Here is a 20,496-nt window from a genome sequence, read left to right as displayed (position 1 = left end):
CACCTCAAAATCTCTCATCAGCCGTTAAAATTTTCACTGAAAACCAGCTTAATTTTTCGAACCGTGTCCACTTCGATGTGTCTCACAGGTTTAGAAAAAATTTTGATCAAACAAAGCGCCAGTCTCTCAGCAACTTCTCAGACAAAGGAATTCCGACGAGGGGCTGGACGACTCCTCCCACAAGGAGTGCTCACAGGCGAATGACGTCACCGACAGGCGTGGAAAAACTCACGCATGCGCACGAGGGTTCAAGCATGTCTGACGTAAAAACATATGAATGAAATCCATATAGTTTTTGAAAAAAATAAAAAGGACCCTTACTTTATTGACAGCCCTCGTAGTTTTGCGTCTTTGTTATTCCTTCAGTAGTTTTTTTTCTTTGTCCATGTGTTGAGCTGCAAATTTGAATCAGTTTGAAGGAGTCATTTTTTTGGAGCAGTTGAGTGTTGACAGTAACACTGGTGTTCAAGGGGCTTCCGGTTTATAGCACATCTGTGCCTTGATGCTTCCTGATCATCCAGACCAATTTCCTCTCAGCTGAGGGTGACAGTTTGAAGCTTCTTTTAGACCTTGGCAATGTTCCACGCCTCCCAATAATTTGTACTTGCATAAAATTGTTTGACCTCATGATATTGGAATCTGCAGTTGTTTAGAAATGGCTCAAAGAGATATTTCTGACATGTAAAGCTACACTCATATGCTTGTTTTTCCTGTTACACTATATTGGGCAATCCTGTTAATGCTGTCAAACAAGCCTGCTTTATTTTGATACAGAGAAACTTGCAGCTGTACTGAGTCATGATTATGAACAGGAATTTAAGCGGGCACGCCAAGTTAAGACATTTTGGAATTTTCATCACTACTGAATTAATCTAAGTGGGTGTATGGATATTTTTGTCGCTGTGTAGATTTTTCTTTATTTATTACAGACGTACATTCATTCTACCCCAAAAAGACCAGTGGAATAAAATCATTGAAAGACCATTATTTCACCAACATTCATGACTATGATGAGTGTATTTAAATGTATGACCACAACAGTGTGTGTGTGAGTTTAAAAAATTAATTCAGTTCATTTCAGTTCAGACTTTAAATGATTGTACATACCCCTGCTTTGATTTTAGATTTTGGTACCTGATTGTGTACGATTGCGGGGTGAAATTGCATACCCAATCAAGTGTAATTGGCGGTAAATGTAGCGTTGTAGAACATTGTGGGCAATCGGGGAAAGTTTTAAACATGTTTTAAACATGTTTAAAACTTTTTGTTGCATTGGGATAAATCGTGAGCCAAACAAAAGTGGATAATTGGATTCATGTGGTGCAGATCAGAGGGTTATTTTGTGTAAAAGTAGCTGAAAGTGGACAAGCAGGGATAAGGAGGACATGGAATAAGCCTCCTGCTGATCCTCCTCTGTGACATGAAACCTGTGAAAAGCGTGTCGCATTTTTGATATTTTAACAGAGAAAGTTTGGCAATTTTGTAAAAGTGTGCAGAAAAAAGCATAAGTATCATTTTGCGCACGGTAATAGTAAGAACTGTGATTACATATGAATTTTGGCTGCTGCCTGATTTACTGCACTGACGTGATCATTTTTAATTCAGATTTTTATGATCGTTTTAGTATTTTGGTGTAACCGACTCACCCCGAGGTAGAGTTCATGACTTTGTGTGTGATGGTTGTTGGATTTTCCCTCATGATTCACACGACATGCACTGTTTGTTCCTGTTTTTCCATCACTTGTTCATTCATAATTCAGAAGTTAACAAGTTGTCATATTCCTTCTATTTCTTTGCATCTTTATAAGGTACCAGTGACCTAACCTACAGTTTGAGCTTCATATACTCCAGACATAATAATATCCTTGCAGATTGTCTGTGGCTGAGATCTACTGTACAAATATGGCATTTGCAGGAGAATACTACCCGCTAGGCTTCTTTCTTCATCTTCATAGAGGTTGTCTGCAGGTCAGTTTGGTATTTAAAGCCACATTTTAAACAACAGTCATATCAAGAGTATTAAATGTGTTTTCCCTGACATATTGAGTGTACTGAGAGGACTTTTCCAGGCATACGTTATGTCCGATTTGAGGTCATGGATTCTTTGGAAGTAGCTGAAGAAATCCTGATCTATGGTCACTTACGGGTGAGCCAGTAATCCTTGTTGTTAAAGGGAGAGGCAAATGTTTGAGGGTTATCTCCCTGTGCCCCCTTCAGTAAAGGGAATTATGACGTCCTTTCTCAGCCAGTAGGTGTGGCCGCCATCGATCATAGAGCGGTCTCAACACAGGAGCCATTTCTGTGCAGGGTGCGGTGGTTGTGGTTGAGGCAACCTTCACTGCTATGTACAATGAGCACTGGGAAGTACTGAGCATCCTGATAAGCTGGAGGGTTCTCCTCACTGGTCTGCTGGCCCGACAGGCATCGCGTGCTCTCTGACGGGCAGGACTGCTCGTTTAGGCTGCCGCCGCTCCTCCACAGGAAGCTGCATCGGGAGCCGTACAGCCGGCCCAGCGAGAAGCGGCTTGCGCTGAAGGGAATGCGCGGGCTCGCTGAGTTGCAGATGCTGAGAGCACTGCGAGAGAAGATGGAGGAGCTGCTGATGGCGCGGTGGCAGCGTTCACAGTTCTGCCTGTAGCTACTGTAGGTGCCACTTGTGGAGTAGTTATTGCAGCTCTCTGAGAACTGGGCCAGGTCCGTGAGAATGGCCTCCGAGTAGCTCGGTACCAGCTGTTGGTTGGAGCGGATGTGCCACTCCAACTCTGTGCTGTCAATTGTGTTGACCCGAGGGATGTGTCGGCAATATGGGCGATCTTCAGCTGCTGTCACCGCCACAAAGTCAAAGCCAAAGAGCTTCTCCACATGGTAGTGGACGTAGGCGGTATGGTACTCTGTAAACACCCGCAGAGGCCAGGAAAGGGTGACGGCAGCGGCCACCCAAAATGCGCAAGTGGATGTGTACCATGGAAGGTGGTTGGGGTCAGAAAAGGCAATCATAAACTCCTTAAAGTCTACATTCTTTAGATGCATTCCTTCGCGGGCCTCCATGTAGTCATCCAGGCCCTCGTTTTCTGTAAAAAAACGGGCCCGTTGAGTCAGGTACGAGTTCTCAGACTCCACATTGGCAAAGCTGAAGCACTTGGTGAATCTCAGCCTGGTGATGGGGAAGCCCTCCAGCCCCAGCAGGTGCTTTGAGACATCCTTAACGCCACAGTTCACATAGTCAAACTCTGCCTCGGCCACGTGGGTGTTGACTCGCTCATGGTAGACTTGTGTAGTGGTGTAGGCATCGCCGTTACGGTAGCGCGTCACCTGCCTGGTCCTCCTGACATAATGGTAACTGATGGCCTTCCACCAGATGCAAGGGGTTGTCTGCTGCATTCTCTGGATGCGCTCCGCCACGTTGTCCACATCCACCTTGTACTGCAACTCATTCCTGGTGTAGAAGTGCCAGCACTCCACCAGGTAGACCACGTACAGCATGACCAGGAAGGCCAGGGGGATGTAGATGTAGCCATTGGAGCAGGGACTGTCGTGGTACATCATGGACTTTCCTTTGTACGCGCTGTCGAAAGACAGACGCGTCACCTTGGTCACCTGACACCAAATCATGGCTCCGACACACCCATATATCAGCAGAGACAGCAGAAGACATTTCCAGTGGGTTTCCTGGCACAAAGATTTACTGAGGGTCTGTTTCAGTGGCCGCTGCTGCACAGAACATCAGACGACAACAACAATAAATCAGTTGAATAACACAACAGATGGATTTTCATTATACATTGTTCATTAAATCCAACTGTATTCTTGAGTGGAAAAATACAAAATACTTTACACTTCTTAGAAACTCAACTCAGTTACCTCATTAGCAATTAATTACCTCAACAAAGGTTATGTTACCATCAGTGTGTGTTTGTTGGGTTGATTGTGAGCACAAAACACTAAGAAGAACCTATTAAACAGTGGTCTTGGAGTCATTTTTGATCAGGATATGTCATTCAAAGCGCATATTAAACAAATATGTAGGACTGCTTTTTTGCATTTACGCAATATCTCTAAAATCAGAAAGGTCTTGTCTCAGAGTGATGCTGAAAAACTAATTCATGCATTTATTTCCTCTAGGCTGGACTATTGTAATTCATTATTATCAGGTTGTCCTAAAAGTTCCCTAAAAAGCCTTCAGTTAATTCAAAATGCTGCAGCTAGAGTACTGACAGGGGACTAGAAGGAGAGAGCATATCTCACCCATATTGGCCTCTCTTCATTGGCTTCCTGTTAATTCTAGAATAGAATTTAAAATTCTTCTTCTTACTTATAAGGTTTTGAATAATCAGGTCCCATCTTATCTTAGGGACCTCATAGTACCATATCACCCCAATAGAGCGCTTCGCTCTCAGACTGCAGGCTTACTTGTAGTTCCTAGGGTTTGTAAGAGTAGAATGGGAGGCAGAGCCTTCAGCTTTCAGGCTCCTCTCCTGTGGAACCAGCTCCCAGTTCAGATCAGGGAGACAGACACCCTCTCTACTTTTAAGATTAGGCTTAAAAATTTCCTTTTTGCTAAAGCTTATAGTTAGGGCTGGATCAGGTGACCCTGAACCATCCCTTAGTTATGCTGCTATAGACGTAGACTGCTGGGGGGTTCCAGTGATGCACTGTTTCTTTCTCTTTTTGCTCTGTATGCACCACTCTGCATTTAATCATTAGTGAGCGATCTCTGCTCCCCTCCACAGCATGTCTTTTTCCTGGTTCTCTCCCTCAGCCCCAACCAGTCCCAGCAGAAGACTGCCCCTCCCTGAGCCTGGTTCTGCTGGAGGTTTCTTCCTGTTAAAAGGGAGTTTTTCCTTCCCACTGTAGCCAAGTGCTTGCTCACAGGGGGTCGTTTTGACCGTTGGGGTTTTACATAATTATTGTATGGCCTTGCCTTACAATATAAAGCGCCTTGGGGCAACTGTTTGTTGTGATTTGGCGCTATATAAAAAAATTGATTGATTGATTGATTGGTCCTGATTTAAATGAATGAGTGATTCAAAGGACAGTGTTTAGGATCAAACACTCATGAATAGGTTCATGGGCATTGCCCTTTGATCCTGATTTCAGACTCAAAGGAATCACTATCAGCAATCAGGATCAATGTTGTGCAACTGTGATAGGCCAGGATTAGCATCAGAGTTCAGAGTACAGTATTGAAGATCAAAGGTAATCAATCAGGATCAGAGCTCAGGATCAAAGTTGTATGTAATGATCAGGATTAGATATCAGTGTCAGGACCCACTAACTAGGACCCACTGCTTCTGAGATCTGATAGGATCAGGCACACAGTAAACTTGCAGATATCAGTGTTCAGGCAAAAAAACAAAATCGTAAGGTCAGGAATCAGGATCAAAGTCAGTGATCGAGATCAGTGTTTGGGTACAGAAATAAAAAAAAAAGCTAAGGTAAGCAATCAGGATTGAAGTTCAAACTTCAGGCTCAGAGGTGTAGAAGATTATTAAAGATTAGTCATCAAAGTCAAACATCAAGATCGGTGATGGAGAAAAAATATCAGTGATCAGGTTCACAAGTCCGCAATCAGGGTTAAAGATCAATAACCAACATCTGTGTGATGTCTGTCAGCCACAGATCCAGAGCATTATGGCTTTGCTCAGGCAGTTCCTGTATGATACCTCAAATTTAAACTGTGGATTAGAATTAGGTTTGGAGTTTAACTAAATAAAGAGAATGTGATGGAGGTTTGAATCCTGTTGAGTATATTTTTTATAAAAACTTTATTGTAATTACTAAATGTACTGTAAATATGAGCAAATGTCTGTTAGGTATAAAATTAAAAACACTTAGGAACTGTGACTGGTTAATTAAATATTTAGGACAATATTCTGCATTCTAAGTGCTTTTTCATAGTTTATGCATGAAGTAAGCCAACTGCTTACATCCTGGTTTGTGTTGATAATCCAAATACTCTTTTTAAGAAAAGCTATATAAATATATTGTATGCAAGTCTGATTGAATAGTTATTTATCACACATTGGTACATTATATTTTGTAATTTAATTCAACTCTTTAGCTGCAGTATCTGATTACACTCTGGTATCACTAGTACTGGCCATCGTACCAGCAAATGAGACAGCATAGAGCCATAGGCGGAGACAGGGGATGTCTTTTAGGGGTATACCCCCCCTCACACATAGTCTTGACAGAAATTAGGCTTTTTGATGCTTTGAATGAAACAGACCAATTATTTGATTCATTGTTTTGAAACAGTGAAGCTATGAAATGAAACAGTTGTGTTAAGAAATGGTTCAATGTTTTGAAATGCTCAAAACACTATGATGATACCTCAAGGATAGTGGATAGTTTTCAAAAACTAAAAAAAGAGAGAAATTGTTTCAGAATATGGTTCAGAAAGACCTATTGATTTAGAAAGTAATTCTCCATTTCGAAACACTCAAAACACTTATGATGATAACATTAATAAGACAACAGAGATTCCTTTCTTGTGAAAATGTTTGTTTCAAAAAGCTCAACAAACCAAATTAAGCATTTTTTTTTTTTTTCAAAAACGGTTCATTATTTTGAAAGCTCAAAACAATGATGACATTTATTGGACAGTGGATGTGTATTTGTTCAGAAAATACTATGTTGAAAGTCTCCAAAAACAACAATGACAACAAATAAATAAATCAGTACAGCTAAAATTGAAATTAAAAATCAAAATTAAACAGTTGTTTCAAAAAAAGATTCACTGTTTTGAAATGCTCAAAAAAATTAATCAAATCAAATCAATTTTATTTATATAGCGCCAAATCACAACAAACAGTTGCCCCAAGGCGCTTTATATTGTAAGGCAAAGCCATACAATAATTACGGAAAAACCCCAACGGTCAAAACGACCCCCTGTGAGCAAGCACTTGGCGACAGTGGGAAGGAAAAACTCCCTTTTAACAGGAAGAAACTTCCAGCAGAACCAGGCTCAGGGAGGGGCAGTCTTCTGCTGGGACTGGTTGGGGCTGAGGGAGAGAATCAGGAAAAAGACATGCGGTGGAGGGGAGCAGAGATCAATCACTAATGATTAAATGCAGAGTGGTGCATACAGAGCAAAAAGAGAAAGAAACACACAGTGCATCATGGGAACCCCCCAGCAGTCTAAGTCTATAGCAGCATAACTAAGGGATGGTTCAGGGTCACCCGTCTGAGAGTGAAGCGCTCTATTGGGGTGATATGGTACTATGAGGTCCCTAAGATAAGATGGGACCTGATTATTCAAAACCTTATAAGTAAGAAGAATTTTCAATTCTATTCTAGAATTAACAGGAAGCCAATGAAGAGAAGCCAATATGGGTGAGATATGCTCTCTCCTTCTAGTCCCTGTCAGCACTCTAGCTGCAGCATTTTGAATTAACTGAAGGCTTTTCAGGGAACTTTTAGGACAACCTGATAATAATGAATTACAATAGTCCAGCCTAGAGGAAATAAATGCATGAATTAGTTTTTCAGCATCACTCTGAGACAAGACCTTTCTAATTTTAGAGATATTGCGCAAATGCAAAAAAACAGTCCTACATATTTGTTTAATATGCGCATTGAATGACATATCCTGATCAAAAACGACTCCAAGATTTCTCACAGTATTACTAGAGGTCAGGGTAATGCCATCCAGAGTAAGGATCTGGTTAGACACCATGTTTCTAAGATTTGTGGGGCCAAGTACAATAACTTCAGTTTTATCTGAGTTTAAAAGCAGGAAATTAGAGGTCATCCATGTCTTTATGTCTGTAAGACAATCCTGCAGTTTAGCTAATTGGTGTGTGTCCTCTGGCTTCATGGATAGATAAAGCTGGGTATCATTTGCGTAACAATGAAAATTTAAGCAATGCTGTCTAATAATACTGCCTAAGGGAAGCATGTATAAAGTGAATAAACTTGGTCCTAGCACAGAACCTTGTGGAACTCCATAATTAACCTTAGTCTGTGAAGAAGATTCCCCATTTACATGAACAAATTGTAATCTATTAGATAAATATGATTCAAACCACTGCAGCGCAGTGCCTTTAATACCTATAGCATGCTCTAACCTCTGTAATAAAATTTTATGGTCAACAGTATCAAAAGCAGCACAGAGGTCTAACAGAAAAGCACAGAGATGAGTCCACTGTCTGAGGCCATAAGAAGATAATTTGTAACCTTCACTAATGCTGTTTCTGTACTATGATGAATTCTAAAACCTGACTGAAACTCTTCAAATAGACCATTCCTCTGCAGATGATCAGTTAGCTGTTTTACAACTACCCTTTCAAGAATTTTTGAGAGAAAAGGAAGGTTGGAGATTGGCCTATAATTAGCTAAGATAGCTGGGTCAAGTGATGGCTTTTTAAGTAATGGTTTAATTACTGCCACCTTAAAAGCCTGTGGTACGTAGCCAACTAATAAAGATAGATTGATCATATTTAAGACCGAAGCATTAATTAATGGTAGGGCTTCCTTGAGCAGCCTGGTAGGAATGGGGTCTAATAGACATGTTGATGGTTTGGAGGAAGTAACTAATGAAAATAACTCAGACAGAACAATCGGAGAGAAAGAGTCTAACCAAATACCGGCATCACTGAAAGCAACCAAAGAGAACGATATGTCTTTGGGATGGTTATGAGTAATTTTTTCTCTAATAGTTAAAATTTTATTAGCAAAGAAAGTCATGAAGTCATTACTAGTTAAAGTTAAAGGAATACTCGGCTCAATAGAGCTCTGACTCTGTCATCCTGGCTACAGTGCTGAAAAGAAACCTGGGGTTGTTCTTATTTTCTTCAATTAGTGATGAGTAGTAAGATGTCCTAGCTTTACGGAGGGCTTTTTTATAGAGCAACAGACTCTTTTTCCAGGCTAAGTGAAGATCTTCTAAATTAGTGAAACGCCATTTCCTCTCCAACTTACGGGTTATCTGCTTTAAGCTGCAAGTTTGTGAGTTATACCATGGAGTCAGGCACTTCTGATTGAAGGCTCTCTTTTTCAGAGGAGCTACAGCATCCAAAGTTGTCCTCAAAGAGGATATAAAACTATTGACGAGATAATCTATCTCACTCACAGAGTTTAGGTAGCTACTCTGCCCTGTGTTGGTATATGGCATTGGAGAACATAAAGAAGGAATCATATCCTTAAACCTAGTTACAGCACTTTCTGAAAGACTTCTACTGTAATGAAACGTATTCCCCACTGCTGGGTAGTCCATCAGAGTAAATGTAAATGTTATTAAGAAATGATCAGACAGAAGGGGGTTTTCAGGGAATACTGTTAAGTCTTCAATTTCCATACCATAAGTCAGAACAAGATCTAAGGTATGATTAAAGTGGTGGGTGGACTCATTTACATTTTGAGCAAAGCCAATCGAGTCTAACAATAGATTAAATGCAGTGTTGAGGCTGTCATTCTCAGCATCTGTGTGGATGTTAAAATCGCCCACTATAATTATCTTATCTGAGCTAAGCACTAAAAGGTCCGAAAATTCACAGAGAAACTCACAGTAACGACCAGGTGGACGATAGATAACAACAAATAAAACTGGTTTTTGGGACTTCCAATTTGGATGGACAAGACTAAGAGTCAAGCTTTCAAATGAATTAAAGCTCTGTCTGGGTTTTTGATTAATTAATAAGCTGGAGTGGAAGATTGCTGCTAATCCTCCGCCTCGGCCCGTGCTACGAGCGTTCTGACAGTTAGTGTGACTCGGGGGTGTTGACTCATTTAAACTAACATATTCATCCTGCTGTAACTAGGTTTCTGTAAGGCAGAATAAATCAATATGTTGATCAATTATTATATCATTTACTAACAGAGACTTAGAAGAGAGAGATCTAATGTTTAATAGACCACATTTAACTGTTTTAGTCTGTGGTGGAGTTGAAGGTGCTATATTATTTTTTCTTTTTGAATTTTTATGCTTAAATAGATTTTTGCTGGTTATTGGTGGTCTGGGAGCAGGCACCGTCTCTACAGGGATGGGGTAATGAGGGGATGGCAGGGGGAGAGAAGCTGCAGAGAGGTGTGTAAGACTACAACTCTGCTTCCTGGTCCCAACCCTGGATAGTCACGGTTTGGAGGATTTAAGAAAATTGGCCAGATTTCTAGAAATGAGAGCTGCTCCATCCAAAGTGGGATGGATGCCGTCTCTCCTAACAAGACCAGGTTTTCCCCAGAAGCTTTGCCAATTATCTATGAAGCCCACCTCATTTTTTGGACACCACTCAGACAGCCAGCAGTTCAGGGAGAACATGTGGCTAATGAGAACAATTGCTTCTGATTGCAATTCAGTGTTCTGAAGCGCTTGAATAAATGAAACAATTTATCCAGGAAATGATTCATTGCTTTGAAATATTTTAAACACTAAATGAAGCACTTGCTTCATAAAAAGATAGATGACCTTGTTTTGAATGCAGATGCAGAATCAAATTGGGCAGAGGGCACAGGCTAATTTGGGGCATGCCCTAACACCTTTTGCTATTTGAAAAGTATCTGGCCCAGGGCATAAAGGGGTTGTATTTACCATGTTCTTTAGGCATAGGTATATGATATCCCAAACACATCAATCAATCGGAATGATACCTGCCCCTCCCTTTAAACCAGAGCATGCCAGCATTTCTGGAGAGTCCACAGATTATTGCCAACCTTTCACAGCGCACAGTGGACAGCGGCCACCAAAGCTCCCTGAGGTGAAGCAGTCCAACAGAAAGATGATGGCTGATGGTGATGGTCTTTATTTCATTCAGTGATTGTTCTCAGTTGACTTTCATTGTATATTTTACACATGTAATGTTAACTGTGTGCTTGAGAGAGAAGGAGCACACTCGTAAAATATGAGTTGTATTGGCCTCCATCCTATGAAGAATCTGTGAAGCAGGTGTCAAAGGTTTTGTGGTGTCTACGTATTATGATTATCAATCAACCTTTTTCTTATATAGCGCCAAATCACAACAAACAGTTGCCCCAAGGCGCCCAAAGTAGTTGGGTACTCACTCTACAGTAAGTCTTCTTCTTATAGAGCGTAGATTAATGTAAAATAATAATAAAAAAATTTTATTGCAGGGGCAGGCCCAACATTCCAAGTCAAGCAACCAGAAGAAGAAGGGAAAAAAACCCTCATAAAATAAAAAGCTGTCTAATCTCTCTGGCATCATAAAGCTGGTGCCATCTTTTATCACCTCGTGGCATTGCAAATCCCAGTGCAGGCTCTGCGGCCTAATCAAGCCTTCTGGGACCAACATCTAAAACCCACAGTCAAGATAGATTCAAGCCAAATTCAGTCACAGTCTTCACAACAGACATGGTGTGTCTAGGCAGGTCCAAAAGTATTCAGACAGTGACAGTTCCCCTCCCCCTGTGCATCACCACAATAGAGTTGAAATAAAGCAGTCACAAGATGCTTTGTAGTGTAGACTTTAAATGTTCATGCAAAGGGTTTTATAAAAACATGGATTAACGACCAATCAGAGATTTCTGATATCCGCCAATCTGGATCCGGATCACCTCCAAAATTGAAGTCATTCTTCAAATCGTATATAAAGGGAAATCTTGATCCAGAATCCGGATCACCTCCAAAATTCAGTGGAGTCTTCCATGCCCTAATATTTATTTGTAGTGCACATTTGGTGAGAATCCATGAAGTAGTTTTGACGTAATCCTTCAAAGCCTATATAAAGTGAAACTTGATCCAGAATCTGGCTCCAGATCACTTCCAAAATTTAATGGAGTCTTCCATGGCCTAATATTTATCTATGTTGAAAATTTAATCGAAATCCAAGCAGTATTTTTGACGTAATCCTGCTAAGAATAATCCTCCAAAGCTTATATAAAGTGAAACATGATCCAGAATCCAGATCCGGATCTGGATCAGCTCCAGAATTTAATGGAGTCATCCTTGCTCTAATATCTATCTGTGGTGAAACATTTGTCAAAATCCGTGCAGTAGTTTTGACGTACCCTTGCTAACAGACAGACAGACAAATAAATAAATAAATGTTAATGATTTTATTACGTCCTTGGCTGACGTAACCAGCCAGGAATTACAGACATTATTATGCATAGTCCATGTATTTTCAGAGCTCATAAATAATAGGACAAACTAAATATGAGGATTATTATTCACACAAATCATCACTTGTTATCTTTATATGCTTCAGGGGATGGATACATGAACATTTCCAACTCACTGGATACCTTTTGGACTTCACTTAATATGTCATTAACAAATGTAAACAGTGTGGTACTCTATGGTGAATGTCTCAAGTAGGACATTCTCAAAACCTGAGTGTCAGTACAATAAGGACAGTAGTGAAGGAAGCCACCAAGGCACCCATGACAACTCGAAAGGTGTTATAGGCCTTTGTGGCTGTGACTGGAGAAACTTTGCAGAGTGTAAATTTTGGTTTTTGCATCGCAAGTTGTTCAGTTTCATGGTGGAGTTGACTGAAGAAGAATACAAGAAAATGGATCAAATCCCTCACTAGTCTCATTTTTGCACATACTCACTTTTTGAGAACTATCCACTCCAGACAGATTTGCCATTCTGTTTGTATTTCTTAAAGACTGATGTAAATGAAGCCAAAGACGTGGAGTGACTTGGAAATGTTCATGTATCCATCCCCTGGATTCGTGTCAAGAAAAACGGCTGCAAAAGCGATCGCTCATATTAACGATAACAATCCTCATATTTCGTCTGTCGTATCACTTATGGGCTCTTTGACTAAAAGATGAAAGTGTACACAATAAATCAAGCACATCTTGATTGTTTCGTTTCCATTATGGTGGTGTACAGAAGCAAAATTACACTATATGAGGCAAAATTACATTATGTAAATAAATAAAGTGTCTTTCAGATCTGACTGTACGAATGTCAGCTATTTTAGATCAGCTTGAGAAAGCAGTTAAATATGCCTCTGTGTGTGCTCGCCGTGACCAAAAATAGTCAGCGTTCCCAGCTTGACTGCATTGTTGAAATGAATTCATGATGTCTGAGCTCTTCAAGCAGAGAAGAGCGTAAATAATAGATGCACTTTCTTCATAATTATCTTCCCCACCTTGCTCACATGCTTCATAAGTCCCTGTGCAGGCCAACACCCAAAGGGCAAAAGGGATTAACAGCGGAATTCCCTGTGGCGATGAGCGTACTGCGCAAAAACACTACACAGCTTGTGCAAACCTGGAACGACCATCAATATAATCATGTCAAATTTTATGGCTCCTTTTGAATTTATCGGCTTGTGTTTAAGTACCAGTTTGGTGGACGTGACTGGAGGATGGGTTTTTGCAGATACACAATACCTGCGTCAATTCAAAACATAATGCAAGACCAGCAAACATACCTTAAAATTACATCAGAAACAGGACTTGCAGATATGTACTGTAAAGCCACAGTGTGCAGGAGGTGAGGTTGCATTATGCCCCATCATAATTTGGCTGGTTTAGCTACTAAGATTCATGCACCCTTGCCTACTCTGTGATAAGCAACAATTCTGATCCTATAGCTTTGATGTTGCAGGTAAATGAACAGATGGTTATGAATTCTATATCCCATTTCTGTTCATAGATGCCCCTGAATCTCCATACTGTAGCTTTAAATTCAAGAGTTGTGTTTTTTTATTTGTTTCTTTCTTTGTTTTAATGAACACAGAAAATAAAGCCGCCTGTTAAAAAATGTTCCATCACAACCTTCTCGAATTCAGCCGCTGGTGCATTAACTATAAGTGCAACTTCATCGCACGTACACATTCTGCTGACACAGTAAGACCAGCAACGTTCCATAAAAAAAACCCTTTTAGCTAATATACAACACTGTGCAAAAGTCTTAAGCACCCTAATGTTATACTCATATACATATATGAGTTTTACTTTTTACAATTCATCTGAAATTCATATGTATATACAGTGAGGAAAATAAGTATTTGAACACCCTGCGCTTTTGCAAGTTCTCCCACTTAGAAATCATGGAGGGGTCTGAAATTTTCATCTTAGGTGCATGTCCACTGTGAGAGACATAATCTAAAAAAAAAAATCCGGAACTCACAATGGATTGATTTTTTTTTTTTAATAATTTATTTGTATGTTACTGCTGCAAATAAGTATTTGAACACCTACCAACCAGCAAGAATTCTGGCTCTCACAGACCTGTTAATTTTTCTTTAAGAAGCCCTCTTATTCTGCACTCTTTACTTGTATTAATTGCACCTGTTTAAACGTGTTACCTGTATAAAAGACACCTGTTCATACACTCAGTCAATCACACTCCAACCTGTCCACCATAGTCAAGACCAAAGAGTTGTCTACGGACACCAGGGACAAAACTGTAGACCCGCACAAGGCTGGGATGGACTACAGGACAACAGGCAAGCAGCTTGGTAGAACACAACAACTGTTATGATTATTTATTAGAAAGTGGAAGAAACACAAGATGACAGTCAATCTCCCTCGGTCTGGGATTCCATGCAAGATCTCACTTTGTGGGGTAAGGATGATTCTGAGAAAGCTCAGAACTACACAGGAGGATCTGGTCAGTGACCTGAAGAGAGCTGGGACCACAGTCAGATTACATTAGTAACACATGATGCTGTCATGGTTTAAAATCCTGCAGGGCAGCAAGGTCCCCCTGCTCAAGCCAGCACATGTCCAGGCCTGTTTGAAGTTCACCAGTGACCATCTGGATGATCCAGAGGAGGCATGGGAGAAGGTCATGTGGTCAGATGAGACCAGAATAGAGCTTTTTGGAATCAACTCCACTTAACCATTTTAGAGGATGAGAACAACCCCAAGAAAACCATCCCAACCATGAAGCATGGGGGTGGAAACATCATACTCTGGGGGTGCTCTTCTGCAAAGGGGACAGGATGACTGATCCGTATTGAAGGGAGGATGGATGGGGTCAAGTATTGCGAGATTTTGGCAAACAACCTCCTTCCCTCAGTAAGAGCATTGAAGATGGGTCATGGTTGGGTCTTACAGCATGACAATGACCCCAAACAGGAGGGGCTCCGTAAGAAGCATTTCAAGGTCCTGGAGTGGCCTGGCCAGTCTCCACCTGAACTCAATAGAAAATCTTTGGAGGGCACTGAAACTCCAAACCTGAAAGATCTAGAGAAGATCTGTATGGACCAAAATCCCTGCTGCAGTGTGTGCAAACCTAGTGAAAAACTACAGGAAACGTTTGACCTCTGTAATCGCAAACAAAGGCTACTGTACCAAATATTAACATTGATTTTCACAGGTGCTGAAATACTTATTTGTAGCAGTAACATACAAATAAATGATTAAAAAAAATCATACATTGTGATTTCTGGATTTTTTTTAGATCATGTCTCTCACAGTGGACATGCACCTAAGATGAAAATGTCAGGCCATGATTCCTCCATGATTTCTAAGTGGGAGAACTTGCAAAATCGCAGGGTGTTCAAATACTCATTTCCTCACTGTATATATATATACAACCCCTGGCAAAAATTATGGAATCACCGGCCTCCGAGGATGTTCATTCAGTTGTTTAATTTTGTAGAAAAAAAGCAGATCACAGACATGACACAAAACTAAAGTCATTTCAAATGGCAACTTTCTGGCTTTAAGAAACACTATAAGAAATCAAGAAAAAAAGATTGTGGCAGTCAGTAACGGTTACTTTTTTAGACCAAGCAGAGGAAAAAAATATGGAATCACCCAATTCTGAGGAAAAAATTATGGAATCACCCTGTAAATTTTCATCCCCAAAACTAACACCTGCATCATATCAGATCTGCTCATTAGTCTGCATCTAAAAAGGAGTGAACACACCTTGGAGAGCTGTTGCACCAAGTGGACTGACATGAATCATGGCTCCAACACGAGAGATGTCAATTGAAACAAAGGAGAGGATTATCAAACTCTTAAAATAGAGTAAATCATCACGCAATGTTGCAAAAGATGTTGGTTGTTCACAGTCAGCTGTGTCTAAACTCTGGACCAAATACAAACAACATGGGAAGGTTGTTAAAGGCAAACATACTGGTAGACCAAGGAAGACATCAAAGCGTCAAGACAGAAAACTTAAAGCAATATGTCTCAAAAATTGAAAAATGTACAACAAAACAAATGAGGAACGAATGGGAGGAAACTGGAGTCAACGTCTGTGACCGAATTGTAAGAAACCGCCTAAAGGAAATGGGATTTACATACAGAAAAGCTAAACGGAAGCCATCATTAACACCTAAACAGAAAAAACAAGGTTACAATGGGCTAAGGAAAAGCAATTGTGGACTGTGGATGACTGAATGAAAGTCATATTCAGTGATGAATCTCGAATCTGCATTGGGCAAGGTGATGATGCTGGAACTTTTGTTTGGTGCCTTTCCAATGAGATTTATAAAGATGACTGCCTGAAGAGAACATGTAAATTTCCACAGTCATTGATGATATGGGGCTGCATGTCAGGTAAAGGCACTGGGGAGATGGCTGTCATTACATCATCAATAAATGCACAAGTTTATGTTGATATTTTGGACAATTGAAAGGATGTTTGGGGATGATGAAATCATTTTTCAAGATGATAATGCATCTTGCCATAGAGCAAAAACTGCAAAAAAACATTGCTTGCAAAAAGACACATAGGGTCAATGTCAATGAGCAGATCTGATTTGATGCAGGTGTTAATTTGGGGGATGAAAATTTACAGGGTGATTCCATAATTTTTTCCTCAGAATTGAGTGATTCCATATTTTTTTCCTCTGCTTGGTCTAAAAAAGTAACCGTTACTGACTGTCACAATCTTTTTTTCTTGATTTCTTATAGTGTTTCTTAAAGCCAGAAAGTTGCCATTTGAAATGACTTTAGTTTTGTGTCATGTCTGTGATCTGCTTTTTTTCTACAAAATTAAACAACTGAATGAACATCCTCCGAGGCCGGTGATTCCATAATTTTTGCCAGGGGTTGTATATATATATATATATATATATATATATAATGGACTGCATTTATATAGCACTTTTCCATCTGCATCAGACGCTCAAAGCGCTTTACAATTATGCATCACATTCACCCCGATGTCAGGATGCTGCCATACAAGGCGCCCACTACACACCGGGAGCAATAGGGGATTAAAGGCCTTGCCCAAGGGCCCTGAGTGATTTTCCAGTATGGCGGGGATTTGAACCCATGATCTTCTGGACTCAAGCCCAACACCTTAACCACTAGACCATCACCTCCCCATTTTTTTTCTTAATAGTTCATCCAAAACAATTCACTTTACATTTCTTTTTTTATTTACTCTTAAATGCTGGATGGCGTCTATTATACAAATGATGAATGTTTATGAGTTCAATGGTATGAATATTTCATGAGGTGAAAGCTAGAACATACCTTTCAACGAGTGCAGTATTACTACTGTTACTTGATCTTTAGTTATTATAGACTATTTCTACAGTGCAGTATTACTACTGTTACTTGATCTTTACTTAGACTATTTCTACAGTGAAGTACTGTTAGTTGAGCAACAATGTCTTATGCAGGATCTTTACTTGTGGCTGAGTACTTCTACAGTGCAGCAGTATTCCTACTGTTGCTTGACCTTTACTTGTAACAGAGTCCTTTTACTGTGCAGTATTACTTGTGACAGAGTACTTCTACAGTGCAGTATTAGTACTGCTGCTGCTTGACTTTTACTTGTAACAGAGTATTTGTGCAGTGCAATATTAGTACTATTACTTAAGCAACAATGTCAATGCATAACCTTTACTTGTAATGGAGTACTTTTGCAGTGCAGTATTACTATTGGTACTTAAGCATCATCTATGCATGACTTTTACTTGTAACAGAGTACTTCTACAGTGCAGTATTAGTACTGCTGCTTGACCTTTATTTGGATCAGAGTAGTTCTACAGTGCAGTATTAGTACTTAGATAAACAATCAGAGTAACTTCTTCCACCAATGGGCGTGTCTTTGTGACATATGTCACAGACCTGTAAAACAAACATTTCAGGCCCAAATTTTGCTTTTACCATGATCGATTTAACACACAGATGTAGAATTGTCCAGCTTTTAGAATGTTCATCATGAAAAAAGCCTCCTATAGTTTGCTGCAAACATTAAATTAAAAACACATTCTGCACAACAAGACCCCTTTAAAAATTACGAGGATATTCCAGAGGCCTCTAAAGCCCACTTTGGAAACCATGCGGGAGGAGAATCACATAAGAAACCCACTTTATCACAAACATTCCGCGTATTTTGGACCCACTAATTAAAAGCATGACTCAGCAGAGTTGTTGTAATAAACGCTGAAGAAAAAAAAAAAAAATCACCTCCTCTCGGGGGCTGTCGGAGTCCTCCTCGGGGACGATGGTGGTTCTGTTTTCAGCTGCGGGGGACATGATGACAGCGGAACAAAAGCCGGGACATGGATCTCTTGTCGGGACGAGGGGTTTTCCAAATCAGGGCACAGATCAAACCCCGTGAGCATCATCCAAAAGGAAGCCAAAGCGAGACGCATCGTCCTGGCATGTTCCAGGTGAGAACACGTCACCGCGATGTGCAGCTTTTCGTCCGGTTATTGTGCGACACTCCTTCACAGGGATGGATGGAGAGATGGAGCGTGAGACAGGTTGAGATACATATAAGATACATATATATTTATTTCTATTTCCTTTCCAGTCATCAGGGTGTGAAGCAGAACAAAGACATCAGACAGCAGCACGTGCGACACCTCAAAGTAAATAACACCCAGCCCTGCTCAAGTCAATCAACCGACAGAGGCGGTGCAGAAGGGGGGGAAGCCCGCCCCCTGCGGGCTGCGTCACCTCATCTGCGGGCCAATCATCGCACGCCTTTTTCTTTTTTTTTTTTTCTTTTTTTTACAAATACAACAAAGGGTGGCGTAATAAAAGCGCCATGGCGAGAAATTTAAGCCATAAAAGATTAAATCAAATATCCAACCTCTTTATTGATCACATTATGATGGGAAGCAGCTGTAGTATAATGGACATCAGCATGGGAGTATGATCGGTTTCAAATATGGCGTTTGGGGCAGATTTGGTCTGAGAAATAAAAAAATGTAAAATAATAAATGTTCTTGTTTATTTGTTTGCTTTTATTTACATCCACCAAGGACATAATAAAATCATCTGCGTTTATTTATTTGTCTGTCTGCCTGTCTGTCGGTTAGCAGGATTATGTCAAAACTACTGCACGGATTTTGATGAAATTTTCAACACAGTCACATATTAGACCATGGAAGAATCCACCTCCAATTTTGGAGGTGATCTGGATCCGGATCCAGATTCTGGATCAAATTTCACTTTATATATGTTTTGAAGGATTATGTCAAAACTACTTCACGGATTCTCACCACATTTTCACCACAGATACATATTAGACCATGGAAGACTCATTAAATTTTGGAAGTAATCGTGAGCTGGATCCGGATTCTGGATCAAGATTCACTTTAGGCTTTGAAGGATTACATCAAAAGTACTTCACGGATTCTCATCAAATTTGCACCACAGATAAATACTAGGGCATGGAAGACTCCACTGGATTTTGGAGGTGATCTGGATCCGGATTCTGGATCAAGATTTCCCTTTATATAGGCTTTAAAGGTTTACGTCAAAACTATTTCACAGATTCTCATCAAATTTGCACCACAGATAAATATTAGGGCATGGATGACTCCACTGAATTTTGGAGGTGATCCAGATCCAGATTGACGGACATCAGAAATCTCTGATTGTTTTTAATGTGTTTTCCTGTGATTTACAGATCCAACATAGAATTAATGGAGTGAGTGGGTCTGCATAATTTCCATAAGCAACTTCATAAAAACTACTGCATATTCAGCTCTGAAATTTTGGTTTCTGATAGATAACAGATGACAGCGCTTTTCCATCTGCATCAGATGCTCAAAGCACTTTACAATTATGCCTCACATTCACTCCGATGTCAGGGTGCTGCCATACAAGGTGCTCACTACACACCGGGAGCAATAGGGGATTAAAGGCCTTGCCCAAGGGCCCTTAGTGATTTTCCAGTCAGGTGGGGATTTGAACCCATGATCTTCTGGACTCAAGCCCAACACATTAACCACTAGCCCAACATCCACTGAGCGGCAGTTCTCTGGATGAAATTGGTCTGGGTCTGGAACTGATGATGACAGAGGTCAGAGAAGAATTGCCAGGTTAGGTTGAGCTGATATATACGTATATATATATATATACATATATGACTGCTGGGATAGGCTCCACCCCCCTGTGACTCTTAATTGGAGTAAGCGGATATAGAAAATGGATGGATAGTTTGACTGGCATTTCTTTGTCTGTGGGCAGGATAACTCGGACAGTAATAAATGGATTTCAGTGGAATTTGTTGAGCAGATTGATTATATTCCTGGGAATAAGTGATTCAATTTTAGGGGTGAGCTGGAATATATTCTGGAACTGAGATGCAGAAAAATGTTTGGCAAGTAGCAACATTTTACTCAAAAAATTGTCAGAGGATGTTGGTGAAAT

The 20,496-nt window shown here is 40.3% G+C and overlaps 1 protein-coding gene across 1 annotated transcript; it reads right to left on the bottom strand.

The window, feature by feature from the left end:
* Positions 1-1,843: 1,843 nt before the first annotated feature.
* Positions 1,844-18,603, bottom strand: tmem151ba (transmembrane protein 151Ba). Its single transcript, XM_034162156.1, has 2 exons — positions 18,298-18,603; positions 1,844-3,711 (listed from the first exon to the last, which is right to left on the bottom strand). Exons 1-2 carry the CDS (start codon positions 18,364-18,366, stop codon positions 2,269-2,271), a joined length of 1,512 nt encoding a protein of 503 aa, XP_034018047.1. The 5' UTR covers positions 18,367-18,603; the 3' UTR covers positions 1,844-2,268.
* Positions 18,604-20,496: the final 1,893 nt, after the last annotated feature.

This window comes from Thalassophryne amazonica, chromosome 21, assembly GCF_902500255.1.
Source record: "Thalassophryne amazonica chromosome 21, fThaAma1.1, whole genome shotgun sequence".
NCBI classification, from domain to species: domain Eukaryota; kingdom Metazoa; phylum Chordata; class Actinopteri; order Batrachoidiformes; family Batrachoididae; genus Thalassophryne; species Thalassophryne amazonica.
This window is presented reverse-complemented; position numbering and strand designations above follow the sequence as displayed.

What these genes read in the sequence shown, in the direction of transcription:
- tmem151ba (XM_034162156.1), bottom strand. Translation starts at nt 18,366, where the DNA reads ATGTCCCCCGCAGCTGAAAACAGAACCACCATCGTCCCCGAGGAGGAC. An exon ending in CCGACAGCCCCCGAGAGGAG is followed by an intron (nt 3,712 to 18,297) that starts GTGATTTTTTTT and finishes TGTTCTGTGCAG; the next exon opens with CAGCGGCCACTGAAACAGAC.